A 26,704-nucleotide genomic window follows, 5' to 3' on the forward strand; every position below is an offset into this window, starting at 1 on the left:
AGCTCACAGTCATATTCTGAGCACAAACTTTGCCGGCAAACGGAGTCGCAAGATGGCGGCGCGGCCGCACTTCAGCGCGGCACGAGGCGTGAGCGGGCCGCAATTAATGGCGCAACAAACGGCACGACACGAGGCGAGCGCTCCCAACAACTGTTTCAAACCACGGGGTCATGGCAGGCGTGGCAGGAGGCCGGAGCATGCATTGACGGGCTTCGGAGACAAGTGTTGAAGTCCTTGCAACGGTGGAGGAATGGTGACAATTGCATAGGGGAATTACACTCGTTTTCCTTCGAGTTGGACGAGGCACGGCGGTGCATAGACAGGGTTCACGAGGATTACGTGCGTACGGAGTCACAACAAATGGCCGATGTGCAGGAACTAAAGCGAGAGGTAGAAGAAGGCATTCGGAAAAGGAAAAGCTTGGAGGAGGAGGTAAAAAGAGGAGAGGAACATTTGGAGCAAAAAGAAGAAGAATGGTTGGAAAAGGCAAGAAAGTTCGAAGAACTAAAGGGAAAAATGGGGAAAATAGAGTTGAGTATACATAAGTGGGAACAAGGGACGAGCGAGCCAAGTGAGAGAATGGAGGAGGAGCGAATTGGTAACTCCTGGGACAGAAAGCACAAGGAAGAAGAATGGAAAAAAAAGTTGGAAGAAAGAGAATGCGAACACGATTTGGAAGTAAAGCAACTAAAGGAAGAGGTAAGATCAGGTGAACAGATAAAAGAAAGCCTGGAACTGAAGATGATAGAAGAGGAAGAAGGAAGGAAAACAAAGTGGGAAGAGGAAAAACGGAAACATGATTTGGAATTGAGACAACTGAAGGAAGAGGTAAGAAAAGGCCAGATTAAAAGAGAAACCCTGGAAGGGACGATAAAATTGAGAGGAATGGTTAGAAATTAACCAGGAATACGGTAAGAGAATAGACGAAATGAGGATGGAAGCATTGGAAAGTGGTGCGGAGATGAGGAAGACATACAATAAGAGAATAGATGAAATGGGGAAGAAGCATGCAAATTGAGAGAGGAATTATGGGAAAAAGCTTCTGAGATACTGAAACACGAAACCAAAGAGAGAGGATTACAAAACGAACTAAGGATGTTAAAAGAGGAGAGGAAGAGAGCGGAAAATGAAACGTTGAGGAAACACACTGTACAGATCAAACAGTTGGAAGCCAAAGCAAGGTTGGAGTGTGCGGAGATGATAAAGGAAGTACAAAAGAAAGCTTCGGAGTTGCAGAAGCACCAAAACAAAGAGACGGAATTACAAAATGAGTTGAGGATGGTGAGAGAAGAAAGAAAGACAGCAGAGAATGAAACGTTAAGGAATCACATTGTACAGATCGAACAGCTGGAAGCGAAGGCCAGATTAAAGAGTGAGATGCAAGAAAGAGTAACGATGGAAGAACGAATGAGACAGGAGAAGGAAATCAGTCAATTAAAGGAAATAACGAGATTGCAGAATGAGGAACAAGAGAGACAGTGGAATAAAAAACACAAAGAACAAGGAATGAGACAGGAGAAGGAAATCAGCCAATTGAAGGAAATAACGAGATTGCAGAATAAGGAACAAGAGAAACAGTGGAATAAAAAGCAAAAAGAGTATGAATTTGAAACTGAACAACAAAAGGAAAAGGCAAGGCTGGAGTGCGAGGAGATAGACAAAGAACAGCGAATGAAACACAGGAAGGAAATGAGCCAATTGAAAGAAACGATGAGCTTGGAGAATGAAGAGCAGGAGAAACTGTGGGGAAGAAAACAAGAACAATGTGAGTTTGAAATTGAACAACTAAAACGGAGAGCAAGATTGGAGTCAGCGGAGAGAGAACGAACAGCGAATGGGGCTCAGAGAGGAAGAACGACTCAGATGAGAAGGAAAAAGGAGCCAGAAAGAAACAGAAAAAATAGAGGAGAGACTGCACGATAAGGACGAACACACACACACACACGGAGGTAGTGGAAGACGATGGGGGCGAGATGGCAGAACGTGTGGGGACCTGGTGCAAGCAGCTGGATCGCTTCCTTCGGGAATGAAGGGAGACACTATTCTCCCTTGAAGCTGATCTCGTTCAGGTGGGTTTGGTCATGTCAAGCGAGTTAGAGGGGGCGAGTGCTGCGGACAGGTGCACACGAAGCTTGGGGGGGTATGGAGGCCCCGGGAACCCGAGAGATGACCCGATTCCCCAGTGTGATTGTCCCGGTGTGTATGGTAAAAGGTGTGAGTGCGCCCCCGTGTGTGAGTGGTGTGGTTGCGAGTGTGCCGGAGTGCGTGCCTCCCAGCACTCCGGGTGTGAGTAAAAGCACGTGTATGAGTGAGACACCGCGCGTGACTGTCACCGCGTGTGTGAGTGGTATAGTGCGCGTGAGTGAACGGCCGAGTGCAACAGAGACCATGTATGTGAGAGAGCGGTATGTGAGGGAGATGACGGTGGGCATGAGTGAACACGCAGCCGTGTCTCCCGGCGTGAGTGTAATGGTAAGATGTGTGTCGTGACGCACAGGTGTAAGTGGGTTGAATGGAGCTTGAGCGCGAGAGTACGACGACAGAGGGACAAAAGCCAGGTAGCGGCCATAGCTGAAATGGGGACCGCGCCGGGTTTACCCAGCGGCGAGCGTGAGGTTCGTGCCGTGCAGCGCACGAGGCCGCAGCTTGCGCGCTTGCGGGAGTGAAACCCGGTCCGGAAACACCAGCGGTGGATGTTGCCGATCCCGCGGACGGACAAAGGTTAGGCAGGATTACGGATTTGGACCAGACGGGTTTTCCGCGCGAGCTTGTGTTAAGCTCCAATGGGTAGAGCACATGTGTTCGCGTGGGGAAGCCCTCGAAACGCAGGGCTTGTTTTTTTAATGCACAGAGTGGCGTCATGGCTGCGTGTATGGTTGGAATCCGGCAGGAGGGTGAATCCCTGCCGGATGGTGCCGTCCAAGAGGGACGAGGGACGCGAACAGCTGCCATGACGTCATGCCAAAGGTGTGCGGCTGTGAATTGCCGCGCTGGTGCGCAGGTTGCGAGTTGCCGCGCTGGTGTGCGCATAAGAAAAAAAACAAACAAACAAAAAAACAAGCCTCGCTTCGGGTGAACAGGATTCCCTGGGCAAGGGGTGGAAGACCCCCTTGCGCTGGGCACAGGATGACAACTAGTTAAGGGGAAGGGTTAGCTTAGCTTGACCGGCTTCATGGGGCAGAGGTAAGTCCTCATGGGGCCCGTGGAATGGATTAGGTAGAAGGATTCAGTTTAGATTTAGGATGGTAAATGGGATATTTGAAGACAGTGACAGACTGTGAGAGTGTAGATGGAGACGTAGCTCAGCTACGTAGGTTAAAAGGAACGTGCTGTAGCATAAGGGACGACGAGGGAGCACGAGGTAGTTAAGGGAAGTAGTGAGCAGGATGGCAGAGATCAGCGATGGGCGAGTTGTGGATTGTGAAGTGGAAACATGTGCTTGGTGAGTGAGTGAGGCCAGCGGGTCTGTGTGAATGGAGCGAATGGGGAATGCATGGTGCGATGAGTGATTGGGGGGAGGAGTGATTCCCGCCCAAGGGACCCCAGGGTCAGTGTAGAGTGACTTTGCTGGGTTAGACAAATTGGAAAATGGAGGTCGTTTTGTTGTTGGTGGGGGAAGTAGGCTCGAAACCTGTTTTGGAGGGGTGCAGGAGCCCTGTTGACGGGCTGGGAGCGTGGCTACGAACGGTGAGTATCGCTGAGTGGGTACCCCGGGCTAGTCGGCCGCGGTAGGCCAAGGGCCCATGGGGGGCCGGGATAGCGTAGTGGGCACAGGTGCGCCCGCATGATGCGGGGGCCCGGGGCGCCATTGGCCGCGTGGGGACGGGTGACCCTCGGAAAGGGGCCCGGGACGCCAGCCTACCACATGAGCGTTTCAGGGGAGTCGCCATGGAGGGCACTCCCTGGTGTTTCGGGAGCTGGTAGGCTCGGAGGCAGTGTCGTGTCCGGGGGGGTGCCATCGTTGGGGAATCGGCTCGGCAGAGGGTAGTTCCTGCCAAGTTAGCCACGCGTCCCAGCCGTGAGACTGTGTGAGGGCACGGGAAGAAAATTGGAAGGCATGGCCCGGAATTTGCGAGGACACCAACACAGGCGACGGGAATCTTGGTTGTTAGAACCGATAGTTTAAGCGAGAGGCGCTTGTTGAAAGCCCTGGGGTAGTTTAAAGGTAAATGGATGGGGTAGATAGGAAGTGTACCCCTCCGCACCATCCATCCCTTCGCTCACGTTGTGGGCCGCTGGACCCACTCTGGGCAGATCGCTGAAGTCCGAGGAGGCCATCCTGAGGCTTGAGTTGGGCCTCGACACAGGATGCAAGCTCTCCCTCATTCCCCTCCAGGAAGGGAATGTAGGGGTTAGGAGTCGGCAAGGTGACAGGATAGGTTAGCCGAACAAGGACGATAAAGGGTGTTCGGAGACGAATTCATAGTGGGGGAAATAAAAGTGAAAAACAAACAAACAAAAAAATAAGTGGGGGCTAAATTGGGTTTTGACAAATTAAGGGGGTGGGTATGGATGGAAACAGGCAAAGGCGAGAGGTTGGGAGGGAGATGGTTAGGTAGGTCCGAGCCCGCCTTCCGAGTGGCCAGCACCACCGCACTCCCTCCAGTTCAAGTCAAGAGGCTGGCCAACTTCATCAGCTGGCTGTTGCTGCAAGGCCTGTGCCGGTCGGATCGTCTGACGGCTGTTTGCTTCAAGGCCTGTGCTGGTCGATCGTCTGCCGGCTGTTTTACTACAAGGCCTGTGTCGGTCAGCTTCACTGCCGGCTGTTTTCGCTACGGCGGCCTTGTCACACTATGCCATGCCTACTGCCCATGTCCACCAGCCCCGTTCTGTTTTGCATTTCCCCGCCCCTTGTTCATTGCCATGTGCGCCAGGATCGTCGCGCAGGTTGCGAGGACTGCCCTGTCGGCAGCTACAACACGGGCCTGCAGTGGCAGCCCATGCACTGTGTTTGCGTCCATCCATCCATACATCCGTTGTGTTCATTGCGTGTGCCACTTGAGCTGGCACGGAGACTGCGTTTGCGCGGCTCATGCGCCGTTATGTTCACTGCGTCCATGTTAAAAGGGGGAGGGTCCTGGACTGCGTTCGAGCAGCCAGCCACGTTCCCTGTCACCTGCATTACTTGAACCAGAGACTGCGTGCGAGCAGCCTGGCTCCCTGCTGACTTTTGTTTTTCTCTTTGCAGAGTCCATTGATCCTGGGCCATGGTTAGTGCAAATTTTGTAAGGTTAAGGTTAAGATGTACTGTAAATATGAGTGTGGCCCCGGCATGTGAGTCTTAGCGCCGACAATTTATTTAAGTCGTCTGAATGAGTGGGTTTGTTTAGTCAGTTACTCAGCCCGTAGGTTATTTATTTTGGGGACACGAATACACTGAATGTCGCACTCAGGGATCCGAAGGTAAAACGTACTAGGAGAGAACCACACATGATGGCACACGAAAATTTGACGACTCGGTCCGACTCTGTAAAAAAGGGGAGGGGTAGTGTTACGGCTGTGGAAATTTGCAATACACCAGAAAGGTCCTCAGGTTAGATACATCGATAAGTTCATGTGTCGTTAGTCCACACCCATTGTTTAGAGGGCATATGTGCGATTCATCCGGGCTGCGACGCTTTGAGCTAGTCATTTTTCTTTCTCTATCGTTATTTTGGACCAATAAGCCGCCAACAACTCAAACACCACCACCTTCGCCTCTTTAACTCCACCCCGCAAACATCGCTTCACCGCCATTCTCAAACGACGCCCGCCAACAACCAAACCACCACAGCAAACCCCCCACCACCTTCGCCTTTCTCCTTCCACAACCGCAAACCACACCACCTGCGAACATCGAACGTCGTGCTGTCCAGGGCCCGTTCGGTGATTGTTGCCGAACGCGTCGAGCCGCGAGTACAAATGAATGCCTTTACAGGAGGGAAATCGGATCAGGAGAGGCTCACGCCCCTTTTTGCCTGACCAATGGCTAAACGTCAGGTGGAGTGGCCCCGCCTCCAAGCGCGTTTTGATCCGCGAATAAGCATATACGCTCCTCCCCGGTCTATAAATATGCGAGCACAAGCGACTCGCAGGTGTCGTGTTGGGTTGGACGAGAGTGTGTTGGGTTGTGCTGAGCTGAGCTGTGTGGTGCTGTGCTGGCTGGGCTGGTCAAGTGAAGACGAAGGTCGTCGTTGGGGTTGTCGTTGCTGGGTCGAGGGACGAGTCGCGGAGTGAAGCAGGGACGCGGAAGAGGACTCGGGGGCAAGAGTTCGCCGGAGTCGGTGCGGTCCCAAGACCCCGCTGGCGGGACGGAGCGTCCGCCATTCCCCTCTGCCGACCCCGAGCATCAACAATTCCCCCCCCCCCATCCAAGCTGAGATAGCGCCGGTAACCCCATCCGTTCCCCAACCCAACCGTGATGCCGACCAACACGTGCCTGCGCAACGCACGCCAAAGGAGCTCACCGACCATACCAGGGGCACGGAGTCAGGCGCGTTATGCGGACAATGCGGCTAGCCCGCCATCGCGCCATGAGGGCGCGGGTCAGACCCCTTCGGTCTCGTGGACCTGGCCGATTACCCAGGTCCCACGTTCATATCTACCTCCTTGCCTGTGAGGGTGGCCTGTATTTTCTTTGCTTTTGGTGGAAATGTGTGTGTGTGGTGCCAGTCCATTAAGTAAACCCATCTAAATGCTTGTACATTGCTTAATTCGGTTTTAACTCTGTTATATGTGCATTCTTACTGTATGGCTGTGAATACGTGCTTGCCTTGTGTGTGTGTGAAATAAAAGTGCTTGTCTAATTGTTTCCCGCTTCGTTGCGTCCTTTCCTTCGTTTGAAAGTTCCATCTTGCATCACGTAAGGGATTGGGAGTGGGTTTAGACACCCAGTAAGTAATCTGAACCGTCGAGGTCGGCGATAACTCCGCTCGGAACGAGCCACTTAAGCGGTTCGTGTCCGGAGCCGACCTGCAGCGTGGTACAACTCCTCGGTGCGCTACCCACGCGGGTACATAGTTATATCGACATTCGGCGATTCACCCTATTTCGCGCGGTTTGAATGCTGACTGGGTTGTGGTGAGGTTAAACCCCCACCCGTGGCGAGCTCCTTGGCGGTAGTTCCAAGAGGGTCACGACTGAATTGTCCGTTCCGGTGGGCGACGCGTCGCGATTTGAGTTTTGTGGCCGATCGCACGCCGGGCGGGCGAAATTCGTAACAATAATATAACCGCACTAGAAATCGAAGTGTCAACATGACTGTTATACCGAAGAAAAAATAAAATAAAATAAAATAAAAAACCAGGGAGTCTGGAACACTGATGCGAACCATTACATTGACGAGTTTCGACATACAAGTACCTTACAAGTAACGTGTGTCGACGTTCGTCAACGATCGCGTAACGTGCCTACAACACGTTACTTCTTCTTCTTCTTTCGGCTGCTCTCATTAGGGGTCGCCAACAGCAGATCATCCGTATGATCCCCATAGTGATTTGGCACATGTTTTACGCCGGATGCCCTTCCTGACGCAACCCTGGTCGCCTCTTACAACACAGGGATTTGGTACACCTATTTTAACCGGGTATACACCCGCCCAGTACACTGGTACTCATTTCGCTGACCTCGGAAGGATGACAGGCTGTCAACCCCCTGGTGTATTAATTCAGTGGCCCAACGGGGCTTGAACTCAGGACCTTTTGGATCCCAAGCCGCTGCCCTTACCACTGCGCCAACACCAGGCTTTTCCTACAACACGTTACTCATCGGTTAGAAATAAGTTTCGGGTACGCTAAACATTACCTCGACGTGTTTCGACTTATGAGTAACTTACAAGTAACGTGTGTCGACGTGTGTCAACGATCGCGTAACGTGCCTACAACTTATGGCCAGCACTATGCGGAATGTGTGAATCATACGCTGGCATACGTCGGGAAATTTCAAGCATGGAAAATTTGTCTCACAGCTCGGCGAACCACGACGTTTGCCAGCGTACTTCGACGTATGCCAACGTGCTCTTAACGTATACAAACTTATCCATAACGTATTTGACGTGTGCCGGCGTTTTAGCCCAGTTTTGCACACGTCAGGCATACGTTGGCTAAACCGTCCAGGTGTGACATGCCCTTTAGAATCGCTTTGCCTTTTGTGATTTCAATCATGAGTTTGCTTAAATATTTTAAGTCGGTATTAGCTGGTGATGAAAGTGTCGGCGCGAAGCGGCCACAAACTGCAGTTCAAGCAGAAACGTCAAAGGATCGAAAAAGAGAATACGAACTCACAAAGAGGAAACGGAGTTTTGTCTCCTCTTGATTGACGGAGTTCACCTTGCTCGAGTGGGCTAAAGCATGAAACTCCACGTTTTGTCATTGTGGGGAATTTACCAAACATGCGAATGGTGAAAGTACGCTTTTTCTTGGTACTGATAATACCTTTCAAAAGAATTTTGATAAAACTCATGATCAATCTCAGGCTCATGGTAAGTGTGTTCTTGCCAAGAGGGCTAACTGTTGCTAAAATGAACAGGGAAAATTATGAGGTTCTCAGTAACTTATTTTGCACTGTATACTATGTTGTAAAAGAGGTACTTGCATTCGCTAAATTCCCAAGTTTATGCAAGCTACAGATGGCCAACGGTATAAATTTAAAGGATACCTATATCAATGACCATCCATCCATCCATCCATCAGGACCATACTCTGTGCAGAAGGTTGGTGTTGCCGAGGCAGTCTCCTTGGCTCTTGGGCACAATCCTGGACGGGTTATCACTCCGACACAGGATACCAGCAAGCTGGCACTTATTTTGCCGACCTCGGAAGGATGACAGGCAGAGTCAACCCCACCTGGTATTAATTCAACAGCCATGTGGGATTTGAACTCAGGATCCTAGGATCTCAAGCCCACCACCCTAACCATGAAGCCAACACCAGACATAATGACCATGCCTGTCATGATTTTATTGGCGCTCTGGCTGACGTGGAGAGAACACATCAGATCAAGTTGGAAACAACAAGGGTTTGTCTGTACTGTCAGATGGTCATTCAGAAAGTGGCATAATTGAGCAAGAGCTTGTCTACGTTACGTTTCTGTGCAATGGCAAAACCCAAACTAAAATGATGAAAATTGTTGATGTTAAGCATACCCACGGAACCAGAATTCTTGACGAAATCGATAATGCTGTTCTAAATGTTGGGATTTCACAGGAGGTATGGCTTAGTAAAGTTATTTGTGCAAACTTTGATCAAGCTAATGTTATGAGGAGAAGACTGGTGTTGCTGGTTGACTGAAGCATGATATACCACACCTTGTTTCCCTGCATTGTGTCACACATATGTTAGAACTGGCCATGCTAGATGCAGTCAAACAGTTGCCATACCTGCAAAAGCTTGATGACAATCTGAAGGCAGAATTTAAAATGTACTATTATTCGCCAAAGAAAAGGCAGGAACGTACGGAAATCAGGGAGCTGGTTGAAGAAAAGCTTGCACACTTCAGCGGGCTAAAAATTTACAAGGTGGATGCCATGACATCTCAGGAGCATGAAAGCAATTGAGAAAAATTATGTTGCAACAGTTGTGTACTTGAACAATCTTGCAAGCGGATAATCACTGGATGTAAAGGGTGAGGATGTAGCCAAGGCAAAAGGCCTATTGCTAGAGATGTGAACAATGAGATTCATCAGAAGCTTACATTTCATGATTGACTGCAGCCCTTTACTATCAAAATACAGCAAGAATTTTCAATATGAAGACATCTTCATCAATCGTGTCAAACAGATCCTGCAGTCAACATCCTCCCAGCTGCTGAAGCTTAAAACAACTCCTGGAGAATACACAAGGAAGCTGGACGAGCTTCTTATAGGAAATCACATTTTTTACTTTTTGAAACGAGCCTTCACATCTAAAGTGGGTCAGGGGAACTTGAGTATAATTTTTTTTTTTTAATCATCAGTATCTCCACCCAGTTTGCATGATTTAAGTTTTTTTTACTGTGATAATTGTTCACACAGAGCAAATAAGAAGGTGAATGTGTTGCCTGCCAATGAATCACATAATCTTTAAAAGGATAGACATGAGAAATTGTCATTTATTAAGCAGAAAGGGGTGATTTTTTTCCCCCTTTTTGGGCCTACAATTTTTATGGAACTCAATCATGCATGTGGACACTACATGTTGTATAATGGAAGAGTTCATTTCCAAAACAAGTTACCTCCCCGGTTGCTTCCCTCATTTCCCAGAATGACTGTGGTGCCCATTTGTATTTTGTGACAAATGACTGATTAAGAGTGGGCTTATGTGGTCGGGGTAAGGATTTCTCAGTTGTGACACTGCCTTGTACATACGTGCCTTTTGTTAATGATTACAAGCCCTGTTCCAAACTCTCCAGTTGTCAGCTTCCTTTGGTTAAACGTAGTGTGTAGAACAGCGAGTTAGGTCCTGCCGTTCCAACATGGGTAGACATTAGCCGATGTGTCCACCTACGGTAGCACTCAGCCGTAATGATAAAGGTGGCATGTCAGGAAGCAGTCCTTATCTGGGGTGATTAATTTGCCGGGAAGGTAAAGCTGGATTGGATGCTGAACACCACTTCAGTTAAGCAACTCAAACTGTGTCTGTGGTTGTTTAGCAACCCATCGCGCCACAGAATTATCTGCAGCGAGTCAGATTCAGGATCGTCGGCTGCGAAGTGAATCCAAGAATTCCCCTCGTGACTCCTACCGAAGGTGAATCCATAACAATATCTTCCACATTTCCAGCATCAGCAATGGTCTTTCAACTTTCTTTTAAAATAAACTTGAAGTGATTGCAAGAATTGATTGCATATTTTCATCTGTCCAAACTACCTGTGCGTACAAACCACATCATCTCACTCCACACCTCCCCACTGTTGGCCCACTCTCCTCCCCAACCCAAAGTTTACACGTTTGTGAATTTCAAATTGTTCATGTACCTAACTCTGGATTTGCATCGCCCTGGAACTTATTTCTGGAGAGGGTGGGGGTTCAACCTCAATTTGTCGAGTCATTTTGATTCACATTTCTACAGTATTTGATCTTTCACTTTGGAAAAGAAAGACATAATTGAAGAATGATTTATGCATATTGTTGAAACAACACCCAGGGATTAATAATGCAAAAAATAGAGCTGATATTTCCTTCGTGAATGTCCCAGCATGATTTTGAAGTAATTAAATGTGTTATTATAGATACTGGCGGGCACCACAACCCTCTGGGGCAGGAGTACCTGTATCGGACCACCGAACATGGATGGCTGCTTCATGTCCGGGGTATTAAAGAAAAAGTAAAATTGTCAAGGATAGCACCGCGGTCAATATCGTAATTGCCAGAACGATTCACGAGGTGAGGAAAGCAAGGGATATAGATGCCAACACTGCAATATAGATAGATAATCACCAACACTGCAATCACCGCTGTGAGAGGTGAGGAAAGTGCGTGATAAAAACACTGCACCGTAATCACAAACACTGCAATCACCGCTGTGAGAGGTGAGGTAACACAAGGTGAGGAAAAAGCATGTGATTTTCCGCACCACCGAGATAGACCATCTGTTGTTTGCCGACGCCGATACACACAATACCAATAGACAATAATAATGATACTGGGAAAAAACGGTCACAACCAATTGGTCAGTGTCACGACTAATCGACGAATGAATATTGCTGACATAGCAACAGCCACACAACCTCGATTTGTTATATAATTTTCATGACGTGCGACGCCTCATCGGCGTGATGCTTCGTGGATTTGGAATTCCATTCCATACAGAATTGTGGCTGTTATACACGTGATCCAGCGAAGGAAGACCCCAAAGCGAACGACTGTTGTGGTCGTGTTGATACGACCCGTCGGACTCATACCGGGTAACCGGAGCGACTGACGACCTCTTATACCCACGTAAAAGGCGAACGTGGTGGTGTTTGAGTTGTTGCCGGCTTATTGGTCCAAAATAACGATCGAGAAAGAAAAATGGCTAGCTCAAAGCGTCGCAGCCCAGATGAATCACACATATTCCCTCTAAACAACGGGTGTGGACTAACGACATGAACTTATCGATATATCTAACCTGAGGACCTAAGATAAAGCGTGACATATATGCAATTATGACAACAACAAAAAAAATTACTCATTTCCCATGGAGAGTACTTCGCATGTTACAATAATGTGGAGGCTGGTGTTGCTGTGAAGGTAGACAAGGAGGAGAGGAGGGAGATTTGTGAAAAGCCATTACTGTATTGGACACCCAATGCTTAATGTTTATTGCCCTATTGGTAGAGTTGTAACATTTAAGGAATTTGTTTTTTGAGGTAAAATTATACATTCATCAATGAGAGGTTGTTTATTTTGTTTGTTTCTTTTTTAAACATTAAAAAATAATACCTCCAGTGACTTCGTCAGCAGAGGCTTAAAATATAGAATTCTAAGTGTTCCATGAAAATGAAAATGAATACTTTCTACTTCTCCTCAGCTTCAACAACTGCTGAGAACATGCTGGCAGTGTGGTGTTAAATTGCAGAGAAAAAGCTTTCAAGATTAAATATTTCAAAAAGGTGGATAGGGGTTTTCATAGATGCAGACAAGGAAGTGCAGAGGGTTGAAGATTTCTATCATACTTGTTCAACTAATAAATAGATGGCTCCTCGAGTGGAATAGTCATCAAGTTGAATGGTCTATGGAACAAAATCCACAAGTTTGTCATAGCAGCTCTTATCTATTAATCATCTAGTTCCGTAAAGTCTTGGCCAAATTTTGGTGACATTCAGGATCAGATTTCTCCAAACATCCCTATCCTGGAGTGTTTCCCAAAGCTCTGGCAAGAAATCTTGGTTGCAGCCTTTGCCCAATTAATCCAGCGCATACGAGGTCTGCCTCTTTCTTCCTCTTCTTTCCTAAACCATTCTCAGCATGGACACACATTACACCTTTAATAATTCAAGGCAAAAAGACAAGCAGAACTCTACCTACTGGCAGAAGTCCAAAATAAATGGCAAAATCTTTAAGTCTTAAAAGCTGTGTGAACTGTGGTGATTATATCTCTTACTTACCAACGACCAGCCCACACTCTGGGCAGATCATATCCCCAGCACGATAATCTTCCACCAATACTGCATCCGGATGGCTAGGACAGTATATCTTCGTGACTGGATGAGGGCTGTAAGGCAAACGGTAAGGAATGATGCAGGAATGAATGTCATTTTAACAAGAACAACTTACAAAAGAAAGTAAAGAAGATGAATCCATCCATCACCAGCAACAAAAAGACAAAATCGAGCAACAAAAAAAAAAACAACTAGAATGGCACTCTAACATCGTGACGTCGACAGATAAGCCTCCGCCTCACATTATTACATCATTATACATACTTGGACCAAGTTTGATTTAAATCCCTGAACCCAGATTCAAAACATTAAATAATTCTGCCTGCCAGACCATGCATCTATCTGATGGGGTTGAAATGTAAAAAATATATATTCCCCATAACTCATTCATCATAATTGTGAGGTTTTACGTCGATTGATGAAGCGGTTCAAGAGAAATAATTTTTTAAAGATTTATGTTCAATCCAAAATGGCTGCCAGACCATGTGACCGATTATTTGTGAATGCCCTGGTTTCCCCAAGGCTTGGGGAGCATGTGGGTGGAGTTTTCCCTCGATCTGTCAAGCCGTTCTGGAGAAAAAGATTTTTAACCCTTAAAACTCTGAGCTCCTTGGATTGTTCTCCCACCCTGGGTTCCCCGGATAAAAATCCGGTCCCTCGGTTATATGAATGTTGGAATAGCGGCCGGTATACCGGCCGCTAGGATTCAGAGTTAACAGTATATTCTTCAAAAAAAAAAAGAATCATAGCTGCTAAAACGTGTGACCTATGACATCATAGGTGAAGAACTTTTTGTATCTCATGGATAGGCGATCATACCTGTCAAGTTTCACCTTAATCTTTTCAGGCATTTTGGGGAAGATGATAAAATATAGCTGCCGAACCACATGACCGATGACATCAATGTTTTTCCCCCGCATACAATTTAGCCCGAGATGACCCTCAAATTTTCACACTGATCAGATAAAGCGTTCGACATATATGCAATTATGACAACAACAAAAAAAAAATTACTCATTTCCCATGGAGAGTACTTCGCATGTGCCAAGTTTCAATTTTTTCCATGGAGCGGTTTTGGAGGTGGAGAGATCCAAAGTTTTTCATTTTTTCCAACACGGCCACCACACCACATGAGCCATGACATCATAATTATCATTAAAACATTATACATGAGTAGTCAGTCACACCTATGGTGAAAATTTGTCAATTGGATAAGCGGTTGCAGAGAAAACAGAAAATTAGCATGGACGGACAACGTGAAAACATGCCTCCGGCGACTTCGTCAACGGAGGCATAAAAACATTACTCACATCCATAATTTCCCAGCACATTACTTTGAGATCACCAAAAAAAAAATGAAACGGCCACAGAGCAAAACTAGAAGGGGAGCACTCGGTGGAGTGCAAAACCTCCGCCACCAATACTGCGAGGTCACTCAAGTGAACCTGATATCCTGTTCATTCAATTTGACGTCAACAGTGCTCACAGAGTTATAGTTTGCAACTTTCCCTTTTACTTTTAACTTTTACATACTCAATTCATTCGTCATAACTAGATTCCTTGAGACAGAAATTGATTTTACGTGGGTATTTCCACCTGAAGTTCCAAAATCAGCCACAATTATAATTTTGGCATGTTTTTTGTTGGAAATCACTAATAACATGTAGAAATGCAAAAAAAAGAAATCGAAATTTTGTTGAAAAAAAAAGTTGCAATTTTTTTTTTTCCTCGAACAATTATTGTGTAGTGGGTTGGAAATCCCTTAAAAACATGTAGAAATGCAAAAAAAAGAATTTTTTTTCTCTCAATTTTTTTGGGGGGGTTGGAAATCACTTAAAACATGCAGAAATGCAAAAAAAAAATTTCCTCCAACAATTTTTTTTTGGGGGGGGGGTTGGAAATCACTTAAAACATGGACAAATGCAAAAAAAATTTTTTTTTTTCCTCTAACAATTTTTTGGGGGGGTTGGAAATCACAAAACATGAAGAAATGCAAAAACTTTTTTTTTCTTTTTGGGGGGGGAGTAACAATTTTTTGGGGGGGGGGGGGTTGGAAATCACTTAAAACATGGACAAATGCAAAAAAAAAAAAATTTTTCCTCTAACAATTTTTTGGGGTAGTTGGAAATCACTTAAAACATGAAGAAATGCAAAAATAAAATTTCTCTAACAATTTTTTTTTGGGGGGGGGGGAACATTTTTTTGGTGGGAAGATGGAAAACACTTAAAACATGTAGAAATGCAAAAAAAAATTTTCTCGAACAATTTTTTTGGGCGGGGGGTTGGAAATCACTTAAACCATGTAGAAATGCAAAAAATGTGGGGAAATCACTTAAAACATGTAGAAATGCAAAAAAAAAAATGTTTTTCTCGAACTATTTTTTGGGGGGGGGGGAACAATTTTTTGGGGGGGTTGGAAATCACTTAAAACATGTAGAAACGCAAAAAAATTGGGGGGGTAACAATTTTTTTTGGGGGGGGTGGAAATCACTTAAAACATGTAGAAATGCAAAAAAAAAGATTTTTTTCTCTAAATTTTTTGGGGGGGGAATTTAAAGTCCAAAATTTAATGGCATGATCCTTGGACCATACCTAACCCCCCCCCGCCCCCACCAAGTTTCGTAGAAATCCGTCGAGGAGTTTTTCCGTAATACTGTTCACAAACAAACAGAAAGGGGTGAAAACAGTAACCTCCATCCATCTTCGAAGATGGCGGAGGTTACAAATCGAAATTGTGTTGAAAAAAATGTTGCAAAAAATTTTTTTTCTATAACTATTTTTTTTTGGGGGGGGAGTTGGAAATCACTAAAAACATGTACAAATGAAAAAAAAATTTCAAATATTTTTTCAAAATGGCTGCCATAGTGGCCATATTGGATTTTGGACCAAGTCCAAAATCTAATGGCATGATCCTTGGACCAAACCTAACCCCCCCCCCCACCAAGTTTCATCAAAATCCGTCGAGGAGTTTTTCCGTAATACTGTTCACAAACAAACAAACAGAAAGGGGTGAAAACAGTAACCTCCGATCTTCGATGGCGGAGGTTAACAAAACTGAACATCGATTGTCCTATAAATTTCACATTTCTTAACATTGTTGTTCATCAGTAACTTCAAAAGCCAATGTTGTCCCTCAACGAAACAATGTTTTCGTTTGTATACAAAATCTAAGCTCATGGAAGAGTGTTGCACTCTTCCGAAGGGAAAAGGCAATGTAATGATATTGGGGCAGTGGGGCAACAGTTGCATACAGCCAGCAATGGAATGTGTGTACCGTCGTGCCCCCAGAATCCGAACACCCCATTGCTTGAACAAATTGGAATCCGAACAATTTTTGAGAAAAATTTGCCATAAAAACCGAACACATTTTCGAAAATCGAACACAACGTGGCGTTCATGTTTGTTCACGAGTCTCCCCCGCCTGTTCGACCCGAATCTTCGCGCTTTGTTCATTCAGTTCGTCGGTGGAAGTACTCGTGAAAGCATCTCGTGTGTCGATCGCTACTTTATCTAGTGTTTTCACCTTGATTTGTGCTGGTTTTTTTTCTTCAATTATCACCCTTGTGCATTCACCATGGCAACCAAGAAGAGCAGTGAAGCAAATAGGAGTAAGAGGAAGTCCATGAGAACGACAATCGAGTTGAAGAAAGAACTTATCGCTAAGCATGAGAGCGGTACGCGTGTGTCCGATCTCGCTGCCATGTTCGAGCTGCCGAAATCGACCATGTGTAGGATTCTGAAAAATAAAGAAGCGATAAAAGCACGAAAACCCGTCGTGAAGCGAACTCATTCAATGAACCCTCTGACGAATCGGCTTTAACGAACTCAACGTTTTTTTTCGCGAGCATGGTAGTGACGTCATGCTGCGTCACCCAATCGCTTCACCTCTTGATTATCTCCGTGGAACCGTGTGGTGAAAACGGCACGTTTGTGTCGCAACAGAGTGTACTGGGATATAAAACACCATTTGGTGCTTCATGGTTAATTACATACCTCCACCAGGCTGAACAGTTTAAGTTTTAGATCCCAATGGCCACAGATAGGCCGGAGCTGCATCCAGACCTGATGGAAGAAGCGACAATGCTCCTGCTCATCCCCCAGGCTTGGAAGAAGATTCATGACTCAGAAAAGGTCATTTACTCATCTTATTTTACCTTAAACATGGGTAATTTCAGTTGAAAGTGTCTTGAAAGTGGGTTTTCTTGGGGTCCAGGAACAGATTAATTCATTTTACATTATTTCTTATTGGGAAAATAGTTTTGGAATCCGAAGTTTTTGGAATCCGAACAGCCTCTTGGAACGAATTAAATTCGGATTCTGGGGGCACCACTGTATATGCATATCAATCCTGCAAGTCATATGATTGGGTTGAGCAGGGTTAATGCGAGTCGAAAATATTATAGGTAGGGATGTATGATGGCATGAGATAGCAGTACATCACTTTCTTCAAGCCCTGGAGGGAAGAGTGGGATTGAACAACCTCAGGAAGGCCACTCCAGAAAAAAAGAGGAAATGGAAACTAAAGTGGAGATGTGTGCAGTCAGCCTAGATTTTGGGATATTAACGAAGAGAGAGTTACTGGAAGAATGCACGCATATTGGAGGAGATGGAGTGAGTCGGAGGGCTGAGAGAGCACAATGATCATGACTGGAAGAGAGGTTGTTAAAAAGAAAAGGCTATCAACCTGTCTGCGAGGTGAGACGAACAGGCCTTATGCTTCTGTCTCATCGCAGATGTACCATTACCAGAGATGAGTTGGAAAATTTTCATATTGTGTCAGCTCTATGGGAATCACACAAGGCCTGACAAGCAATGCCACCATTGGTTGTTGCAGAGCCAACAAAAAGCCAACTGATATGGCGCCAGTGAACGTCGCCAGAGATGAAGAGCGAGATAGGATGGCTGGTTACTAGTTGATGCAAATTAGTAGCAAAAGAGATTAATATGGAGTTGTCATTATGAGGTGCACATTACAGCACACAGATAAATATTACGTTAGATTGTTGTGGAGAGGAATGCCTGTCAAGATCATTTTCAGTGTGCTGATAGAGGTAAGCACAGACTGGGCAGTAAGAAATAGGGTTGTTGACATAAATGGGAACAAGAACAGCAACAGTCAAAAGGTCAAAATGGAAGAGAATATCCAGGGAGAGAACCAGACGATTTGGAAAATCCTGTGAGAGGAATGCTTCTGTTCCGCATAATATTCAGAGCTGCAGCAGTGACATAATTAGAGAGATGAGTGAAATTAGAACGGATACCTCTAATATCAGTAGATCACACTGTTAAGGAGTGGTGGATAATAGTACATATGGGGGTGGTGGGTGCATGCATGAGGTGAGGGGCATGAGCTATAGTGATGGAGATAAAAAGGCCTTTTGTTTGTCTGATGAAATGCTCAAAATGACAGCTGCACCTCACTTCCCACGACGGTTAACATACTCTTATGTTGAAAAAAATCCATTACAAGTCTGACAGGAGGGTGCAAAGGTAGTGTGCTTACCTTTCCACTGTCTATCTTCCCTGGGCTTGATTCTCAACCCAAATATTAACTGTTGGAATGGTGCTTCACAGATTTGGTGTTGCATCACAAAATGCGCATTCTCTCGGTTGAACAGAAAACTCTGTCCCTTCTGCATTAGTGAGTGCCGATTAAAGACCCCACAGTCCTTTAGAAAGAGTCGGTGAAGTATTGTTCACACTTTGAAGAAATTCCAAATTCCTGCCCAAATTGGTTGCATTCGAAGTTCATGCCAAAACTTGGGCCAAACTCCACAAGTGTGACATTGAGTGTGGCCATTAAAGTCGTTGTAGTACTCATCGTGGTAGACTTCCCTTACCAAAGATATTAGTTCAGTAACCATGATCACTTATTTAGGGAGGATTATAAATGCACTAATACCTGTGATGTGGCTTCGAGGTGGGCCAAGGAATGCCCCTGCTCTGTTGTCCACAGAGGACCAAGGCCTCCAGCTCGTATGGGTCTCCCTCCAACCCCCTCCCTCTCCCCCCCCCCCCCAATAAGGGGACCTGGGCTTCATCCTTGCTCCAATGGGCTGTATGCCCCGGTGTTACCTGGTGGGTGTGCGTCTCGGGAAGGAGGAGGGCTAATGGCCTGACGTTGGAAACAGTGCCATGGTTGGGAAGCGGCATCTTAACTGGTAACCCATGACAAGTCGACTCACAAGTCAAACTAGTGTACACATATACTTCAGCCTGAAAGCTGAAGCACATGGTCAAATAAACACATGCATCCTAACTCAAAGGGCCAGAATGTATGAACATACAATAAATACGAACCACCATGCATCATCAGACAGTGGATTCCCCTGAAGAGTTGCACCCAGGGTGCACGTGATCTACTCGCAACCCCCTTATCTGGTAAAGCTCCCAAAATCAAGAATGGCTGCTCACCTCCACCGATTTATTCCTCCCCCCCCCCACCTGTGGAACCAACTTCCCCATTCTCTTTTTTTTTTTGTATACCTTGTCGAGGCTCGAATGAGATCTTAAATCTCATTCTTCCCTCCAGGTCTTCAAGACTGCTGTTCACTACAATCTCAGATTGTCCCCCATCCAAAACCATGATCTTTCCCACCCACGTTAACCTCTCCTTACCACCCCCCCTCCCCCAAGCCCACCTCATTGCAAATTTCCAGCTTTTCCTTCCTTTGAGTTTGCTTCTCCATCCATCTTGTCTACCCTGTGCATCCTCCCCTTCCTCTCCTTCCTCTCCACATCCCTTATTTGTCCAAGTCTTCCTCAATTTTGTCCCTCAACCTTGCTGTTGCTATAACCCCCCCCCCGCCACCCCATGTCTCTTTCCACTGTTCCTTTCATCCTGTTGCATCCTGATCCGTTCTGTTCCAGCTCTTCCACGAGCCTATAAAACAACAACAAAAAATACACGAACGCGTGCACCCACACAAAAACAATTATTTCTCTTTCTTCAATAAATACAAAAGTCACTGAAATGTAAGTAGTTAATTTTGAAGGAGAAAACAACCAATATCATATCATTTCCATTGAAGGACAGTGTCCACTCAAATGCACCTTTGTCTTCATAGCACGAGAATGACAGTTGACTGCAGGTCAAGGGCACAATTTGTTTTGGAACACAGATAAGAGAACTTGGAAATAAGCAACTCGTAGGAGAGCGCATATGTGTGCACGAATGTATTATGGAACATTCTGCTTTTTTCTTTTATGTAGAAGGTAATTCTGTTTCGGGCTCTTTGTTTTTTGAGTGGTTCTTTACTTTTCGGCCTGAAACTCCAATATAATGTTATTAGAGTCGTTAGTACATTCATTTCTGAGGCATGCATGTCATTTGTCTATAAATACTTAAATAAAGTAAATGTCACATGACTGGGTAGTCAGAGATGGTGTACTCACCTTTTAATTACCTATTTGATGTTTAATTTCTAATGGAATGGGATCCAGGTATGAACTATCGTTCTGGTGCTCTTCAAGTATAATATTAATAACTAGAGGGGGAGCACTCGGTAGAGTGTAAAACCTCCGCCGCCAATACTGCTCGGTCACTCAAGTGAACCTGATATCCCAATCATTCAATTTGACGTCAAGAGTGCTCACAGAGTTATAGTTTGCAACTTTCCCCTTTACTTTCAATTTTTACATACTCAATTCATTCGTCATAACAAGATTCCTTGAGACAGAAATTGATTTTACGTGGGTATATCCTCCTGAAGTTCCAAAATCAGCCACAATTATAATTTTGGCGTTTTTTTTTTTGTTGGAAATCACTTAAAACATGTAGAAATGCAAAAAAAAAGAAATCAAAATTTTGTTGAAAAAAAAAGTTGCAAAAAATTTTTTTTTCTCCAACAATTTTTTTTTTGGGGGGGGGTTGGAAATCACTTAAAACATGTAGGAATGCAAAAAAAAAAAATTCAAATATTTTTTCAAATTGGCCGCCATGGCGGCCATATTGGATTTTGGACCAAGTCCAAAATCTAATGGCATGATCCTTGGACCAGACCTAACCAGCCCCCCCTCACCAAGTTTCGTCGAAATCCAGAGGAGTTTTTCCGTAATACTGTTCACAAACAAACAAACAAACAAACAGAAAGGGGTGAAAACAGTAACCTCCATCTATCTTCGATGGCGGAGGTTAATAAAAGAAAAAAAATTACCCTCGTGCAGGAGTGACGGTCATCTCTGCGAGAAATAATATCACAAGTTCTCAATGTTCAGCTCCACTGCGCAGCTCCACGGCACAGCTCGAACTGCGCAGTTTGGTTAAAGATAACTCGGCATTTTGGCACGCGTGCACGAAATTATATTTTGAAAATAAATGCCGACGTTCACATTTCGGGTTTTGAAACTTTTGCACTTTCAGCGGAAAAAGTATAAATATAATATACAAGGTCAGCTGCTATGCAATGACACCATTCACTAACTTTTACCATGCCCAGTAGAGAATATATAGCCTCCTGAAGGTAGGGCAGTTTTTGCAAACTTTGAAGTCACGTGATGCGAAAACGAAAGCGAAATTCGAAAATCCGGCCCGACCAAATTTAGATATTGTCCCATACATTCATATGCCACAATCAAATTCAAGATCGCTTGAGAAATGTAGGAGGAGATAGATTTTGAAAATCGTCATTTTTACATTTTTTGCCAATTTGAAGTCACGTGACACGAAAACGAAAGCGAATATCGAAAATCTGGCCTGACAAAATTTAGATATTGTCCCATAGATTCATATGCCACAATCAAATTCAAGATCGCTTGAGAAATGTAGGAGATAGAATTTGAAAATCGTCATTTTCGCAACTTCAAAGGCCTCGTGACCTTGACCTTGGCCTTTGGTGACCTTGAAAGTCATACTATCGTGTACATCTCATCGACCTTTATCAGGATCACTAATGACCAGATCTCCGGCTTAAACTTCATTGTGAACAGACGGATCGAAGGACATCGACACCCATATTATTAGGTCATACTCTAAGAGATGACCTAAAAAGGAAAACAAAAAAAAATCAGAAGCACTTGTTCTGTCAAAAAGATCTCCCAAGTCATGCTCTCATCTGAACCAATGGCTCATTATGCTCAGAACCCAGGTTCATATCACATGAACTATGTGTGCAGTATTTGTCCATTATCATGTCCAATACCAGTGTCATTGTAAAGGCCCGGTCACACCTTGACGTTTTAGCCAGCGATGGCAACGTATTAAAATGTATCTAAAACGCTGGCTTACGTTGAACTTTTGATGTTTTTTTTAAAGATTCGGACGTATTCATAGCGACTTGGTCTTATGTATAACGCAGAGTATGTAATGTATGTATAACGTATGTAATGGACACAGAACGTTTCGTTGTGTTATAGATAACTTATACCAAGAATGCTGAACCTGTTGTTGGCCTACACAACCGATGCCCAACGATAGTCTAACTTCGGCATAGCGCGTTGCACGCATCGCCGACGATGTCGTGACGTAGCCTATTAAAAGGCTGACGCACAACGATTCGAATCATAACTGCCGTAGAAATGGAAGTGTCAACATTGCGGTCACACCTTGGCGATCTTGCCAGCGTATGCCGACGTAAGAAAAATGTGTCTAAAACGTTGGGGCACGTCAAATACGGTACGAGTAAGTTTGGTATACGCGAGTAGAACGCTAAAGTATGCTATCATAGGTCGTAGTAAGTAGAGTACGTCAAGAAATTTTAAACATGTTCAAAATTATACGACGTACTCGGCGTATGACACACGTTCCGCATGCGATGGGGATAAGTTTTACACACGATATGCGGACGCTTACACACGTCCACAAAGGCTACTTATAAGCTACTCATAAGTCGAAACACGTCGCGGTAATGTCTTTTTTACGCGAAACTTATTTCTAACTTATGTTTGACGTGCTTTGAACCAATTCTTTCCGTAGTCCCAACACACATCGACGTATGTAGACGTATTCCAATGACGTCTTCCGGTCGACAAAAAAAAATAAATGAACGTGTTTCTAACTTACAACTGCCATATAAAGACGTGTTCCCAGCGGTTTTGGGAATTGGTATATAAAAATGGTGTTCATAAAAGGGGAACCCAACAGTGTTTTCGAGTCCTTTTTGAGTCGATGTCCATGTCAGCAGTAACAGCATCAGTATCAGTATTAGTATTGGTATTAGTAGTAGTTTGTTCATGTTGGCAGTAGTAGGTGAGTGTGAGGGGGAGGGTGTGGGTTATGATGGATCGTCCTTGCGTTTAACGATTTAAATGATAAACTCAACGATTTAAATGGCTGCATCTCCACTATTGAAAGTAGACGCTTGCGCTCAACAATTGGATTTTTTTTACACTCAACGACTTTTAAACGGTACCACTCAGCTATTTTCATTGTTTACAATGAACGATTTAAATTGCTGCCACTCGCCTTTGTTTTTTGACGCTGGCGCTCGGAAATTTTAATCGTTTCTATTGAATGTGCTAAATCGCTCAAACCCCACTATTGAAAGTAGACGCTTGCGCTCAACAATGATTTTTTTTTTTTTACACTCAATGACTTTTAAACGGTACCACTCAGCCATTTTCATTGTTTACAATGAACGATTTAAATTGCTGTCACTCGCCTGTTTTTTGACGCTGGGGTTTGGAAATTTGAAGCGTTTCTTCTGAACGTGTTAAAACGCTCAAACTCGACTATTTTAAATAGACGCTGCCGATGGACAATTGGAATCATAGCCAAGCTAGACATCGAAGTGTGAACATCCTCGTCATGCCGAAGAAAAGTTTGAAGAATGCTGCAAATAAGTGTCCTGGCCTTGGCCGTGGACGCTGACGCAAGGACGATCCATTATACCGACGTCTTTCAGCCTATGAGTAACTTAAAAGTAACGTCTGTTGATGTGTGGCAACGATCGCGTAACGTGCCAACAACACGTTAATCATAGGTTAGAAATAAGTTTCGGGTACGCTAAATATTACCTCGGCGTGTCTCAACTTATGATCAACTTACAAGTAGCATGTGTTGACATCTGTCAACGATCGCAGACAGTGCATACAACTTGTGGCCAGCGTAGCGGAACGTGTGAGTCATACGCCGGCATACGTCGTGAAATTTCAAGCATGAAAAAATTTGAGGACAACCAAAAAGTACAACGTTTAAAGCCAGCGTACAACGACGTATGGCAGTGTTTTTCAGCGTGCTCTCAATGTTATCAAAACTTACCCATAACGTATTCAACGTGTGCCAGCGTTTTAGAAAAAAAATTCAAAAAAAAAAAATCGGCATACGTTGGCTAAAACGTCAAGGTGTGACCGGGCCTTAATCAACACTTAAGAAGCCTGAAAATGTCTTTATCCTGCATGTGATTCATGCACAACTTCAACTGCACTACATGGCCAAAAGTACACCCTTTCTAATTAGTGGATTCAGCTATTTCAGCCACACCCATTGCTGACGGGTGTATAAAATCAAGCACACAGCCATGCAATCTCCAGAGACAAACATTGGCAGTAGAGTGGGCCATACTGAAGAGCTCAGTGACTTTAAATGTGGCACCATCAAAGGATGCCACCTTTCCACAAGTCAGTTCATCAAATTTCTGCTCTGCTCGAGCTGCCCCGGTCAACTGTAAGTGCTGTTATTGTGAAGTGGAAACATCGAGGAGCAACAGCACTTCAGCCACAAAGTGGTAAGCTACACAAGCTCACACAACTGAACCGCAGAGTGAAGTGCGTAGCGTGGACGCGGAAACATTCCTGTTGTCGGTTGTAACACTCACTTCAGAGTTCCAAACTGCCTCTGGAAGCAACGTCAGCACAAGCACTGTCGAGAGCTTCATGAAACAGGTTTCCATGGCCAAGCAGCGGCACACAAGCCTAAGATCACCATGCGCAATGCCAAGTGTCGGCTGGAGTGGTGTAAAGCTCACCACCATTGGATTCTGGAGCAGTGGAAATGTGTTCTCTGGAGTGATGAATCACACTTCACCAAATCTGGGTTTGGCAGATGCCAGGAGAACACTGCCTGCCTGAATGCATAGTGCCAACTATAAAGTTTGGTAGAGGAGGAATAATGGTCTGGGGCTGTTTTTCATGATTCAGGCTCGGCCCCTTAGTTCCAGGGAAGGGAATTCTTAACGCTACAACATACAATGACATTCTAGATGATTCTGTGCTTCCAACTTTGTGGCAACAGTTTGGGGAAGGTCCTTTCCTGTTTCAACATGACAATGCCCCCATGCACAAAGCCAGATCCATACAGAAATGGTTTGTCAAGATTGGTGTGGAAGAACTTGACTGGCCTGCACAGAGCCCTGACCTCAAGCCCATCAAACAACTCTGGGATGAATTGGAACGCCGACTGCGAGCCAGGCCTAATCGCCCAACTTGAAAAGTGCCTGACCTCACTAATGCTCTTGTGGCTGAATGGAAGCAAATCCCCGCAGCAATATTCCAACATCTCGTGGAAAGCCTTCCCAGAAGAGTGTACGCCATTATAGCGGCAAAGGGGGGGACCAACTCCATATTCATACCCATGATTTTGGAAAGAGATGTTGGATGAGGTGTCCATATACTTTTAGTCACGTAGTGTATGAGCATTGTAAAGTTTCAGGCTGCTAGATTTCATGTTTATGGAGTTATGGAGGACACCCACACCACACACCACACACCCACATACTGAGGGAGACTGGAAGATATGATGTTTCGTAGCAAGAAGTGTTATTTTAAAACACAACATGTGACTATTTTCGTTATCTTCTGGGATCTTTCATTTCAATGATACAGCTTCGTGAGCGTGCCAGTCCGAAGTCTCGGCCAAGTGTCAGGTGTTGTTATATTGTTACGGCTGTGGAAATTCGCATTACACCATAAAGGGCCCGTAGGTGAGATATCTCTAAGTACATGTGTAGTTCGCCCAAACCCGTTGTATAGAGGGAATTTATCTGATCCATTCGGGCTGCGATCCTTTGAGTTAGGCGTTTTTCTTTTTCTATCTTTTATTTCAAACACACAACATTTCAACAACCATGCCATCCCCATCACAGCGCCAACCACACTGCAACCACGCCACCTCCACCATCTATGCTACATCTTCACCACTCGCCATTCAACAGGCTCCGTGTGGTTACGATCTCCGTGGAGGAACAAACAAAAACCAACAAGGATGCTCGGTGGGCTTTTCCCGCCTGTTTTTCCCGTCTGACTTCCCCACGCTTTGGAGTGGAGGAAGAGCGATGCAGGTCAAAGGTCAGAGGTCATGTAAAGGTGGGACCTCTTTTTGGGGGAATAATTCTCTGGCTCAGAGCCAAAAACTGACTCCCTCGGCTCCCGGACGGAGTGGGGTGGAGGGAAAGCGTGAGGGAATGCCTTTTTCGGGAACCCTCTCGAAGGAAGGTGGAGCCGAGAACGGGGCGGGGCGAAGGGCGGAGCCCGGGCGATAAAAGACGGACACTGGCGGGCGCAACGAGCGCTTTTTCTTCCTCTTCGTCTTGGCTGGTGGTTCGGTTGGTTTTTGTGGAGAGTTGGTCTTCAGGAAGAGGTACTGTGCCCGCGCCTTGGCGAGCAGCCCTGTCACGAAGGCACGGACGGGAGACGCGGCGGCGCCCGTTGCGAGGTGGACATGTGCGTCCGGACG

General features: G+C 45.2%; 1 protein-coding gene across 1 annotated transcript in view; it reads right to left on the reverse strand.

Annotated features, from left to right (window-relative positions):
• GTF2B (general transcription factor IIB) overlaps window positions 1-26,704 on the reverse strand; it is a 100,134-nt gene that overhangs the window by 67,572 nt on the left and 5,858 nt on the right. Inside the window, exon 2 of the mRNA XM_085888514.1 lies at window positions 13,042-13,148. Within this exon, the coding sequence (XP_085744640.1) occupies window positions 13,042-13,148 (107 nt within the window). The remainder of the gene's footprint in view (window positions 1-13,041; window positions 13,149-26,704) is intronic.

Source organism: Eptatretus burgeri, chromosome 1 (genome assembly GCF_056783735.1).
Source record: "Eptatretus burgeri isolate ZD-2024b chromosome 1, Ebu_testis_v1, whole genome shotgun sequence".
Lineage (NCBI taxonomy): Eukaryota > Metazoa > Chordata > Myxini > Myxiniformes > Myxinidae > Eptatretus > Eptatretus burgeri.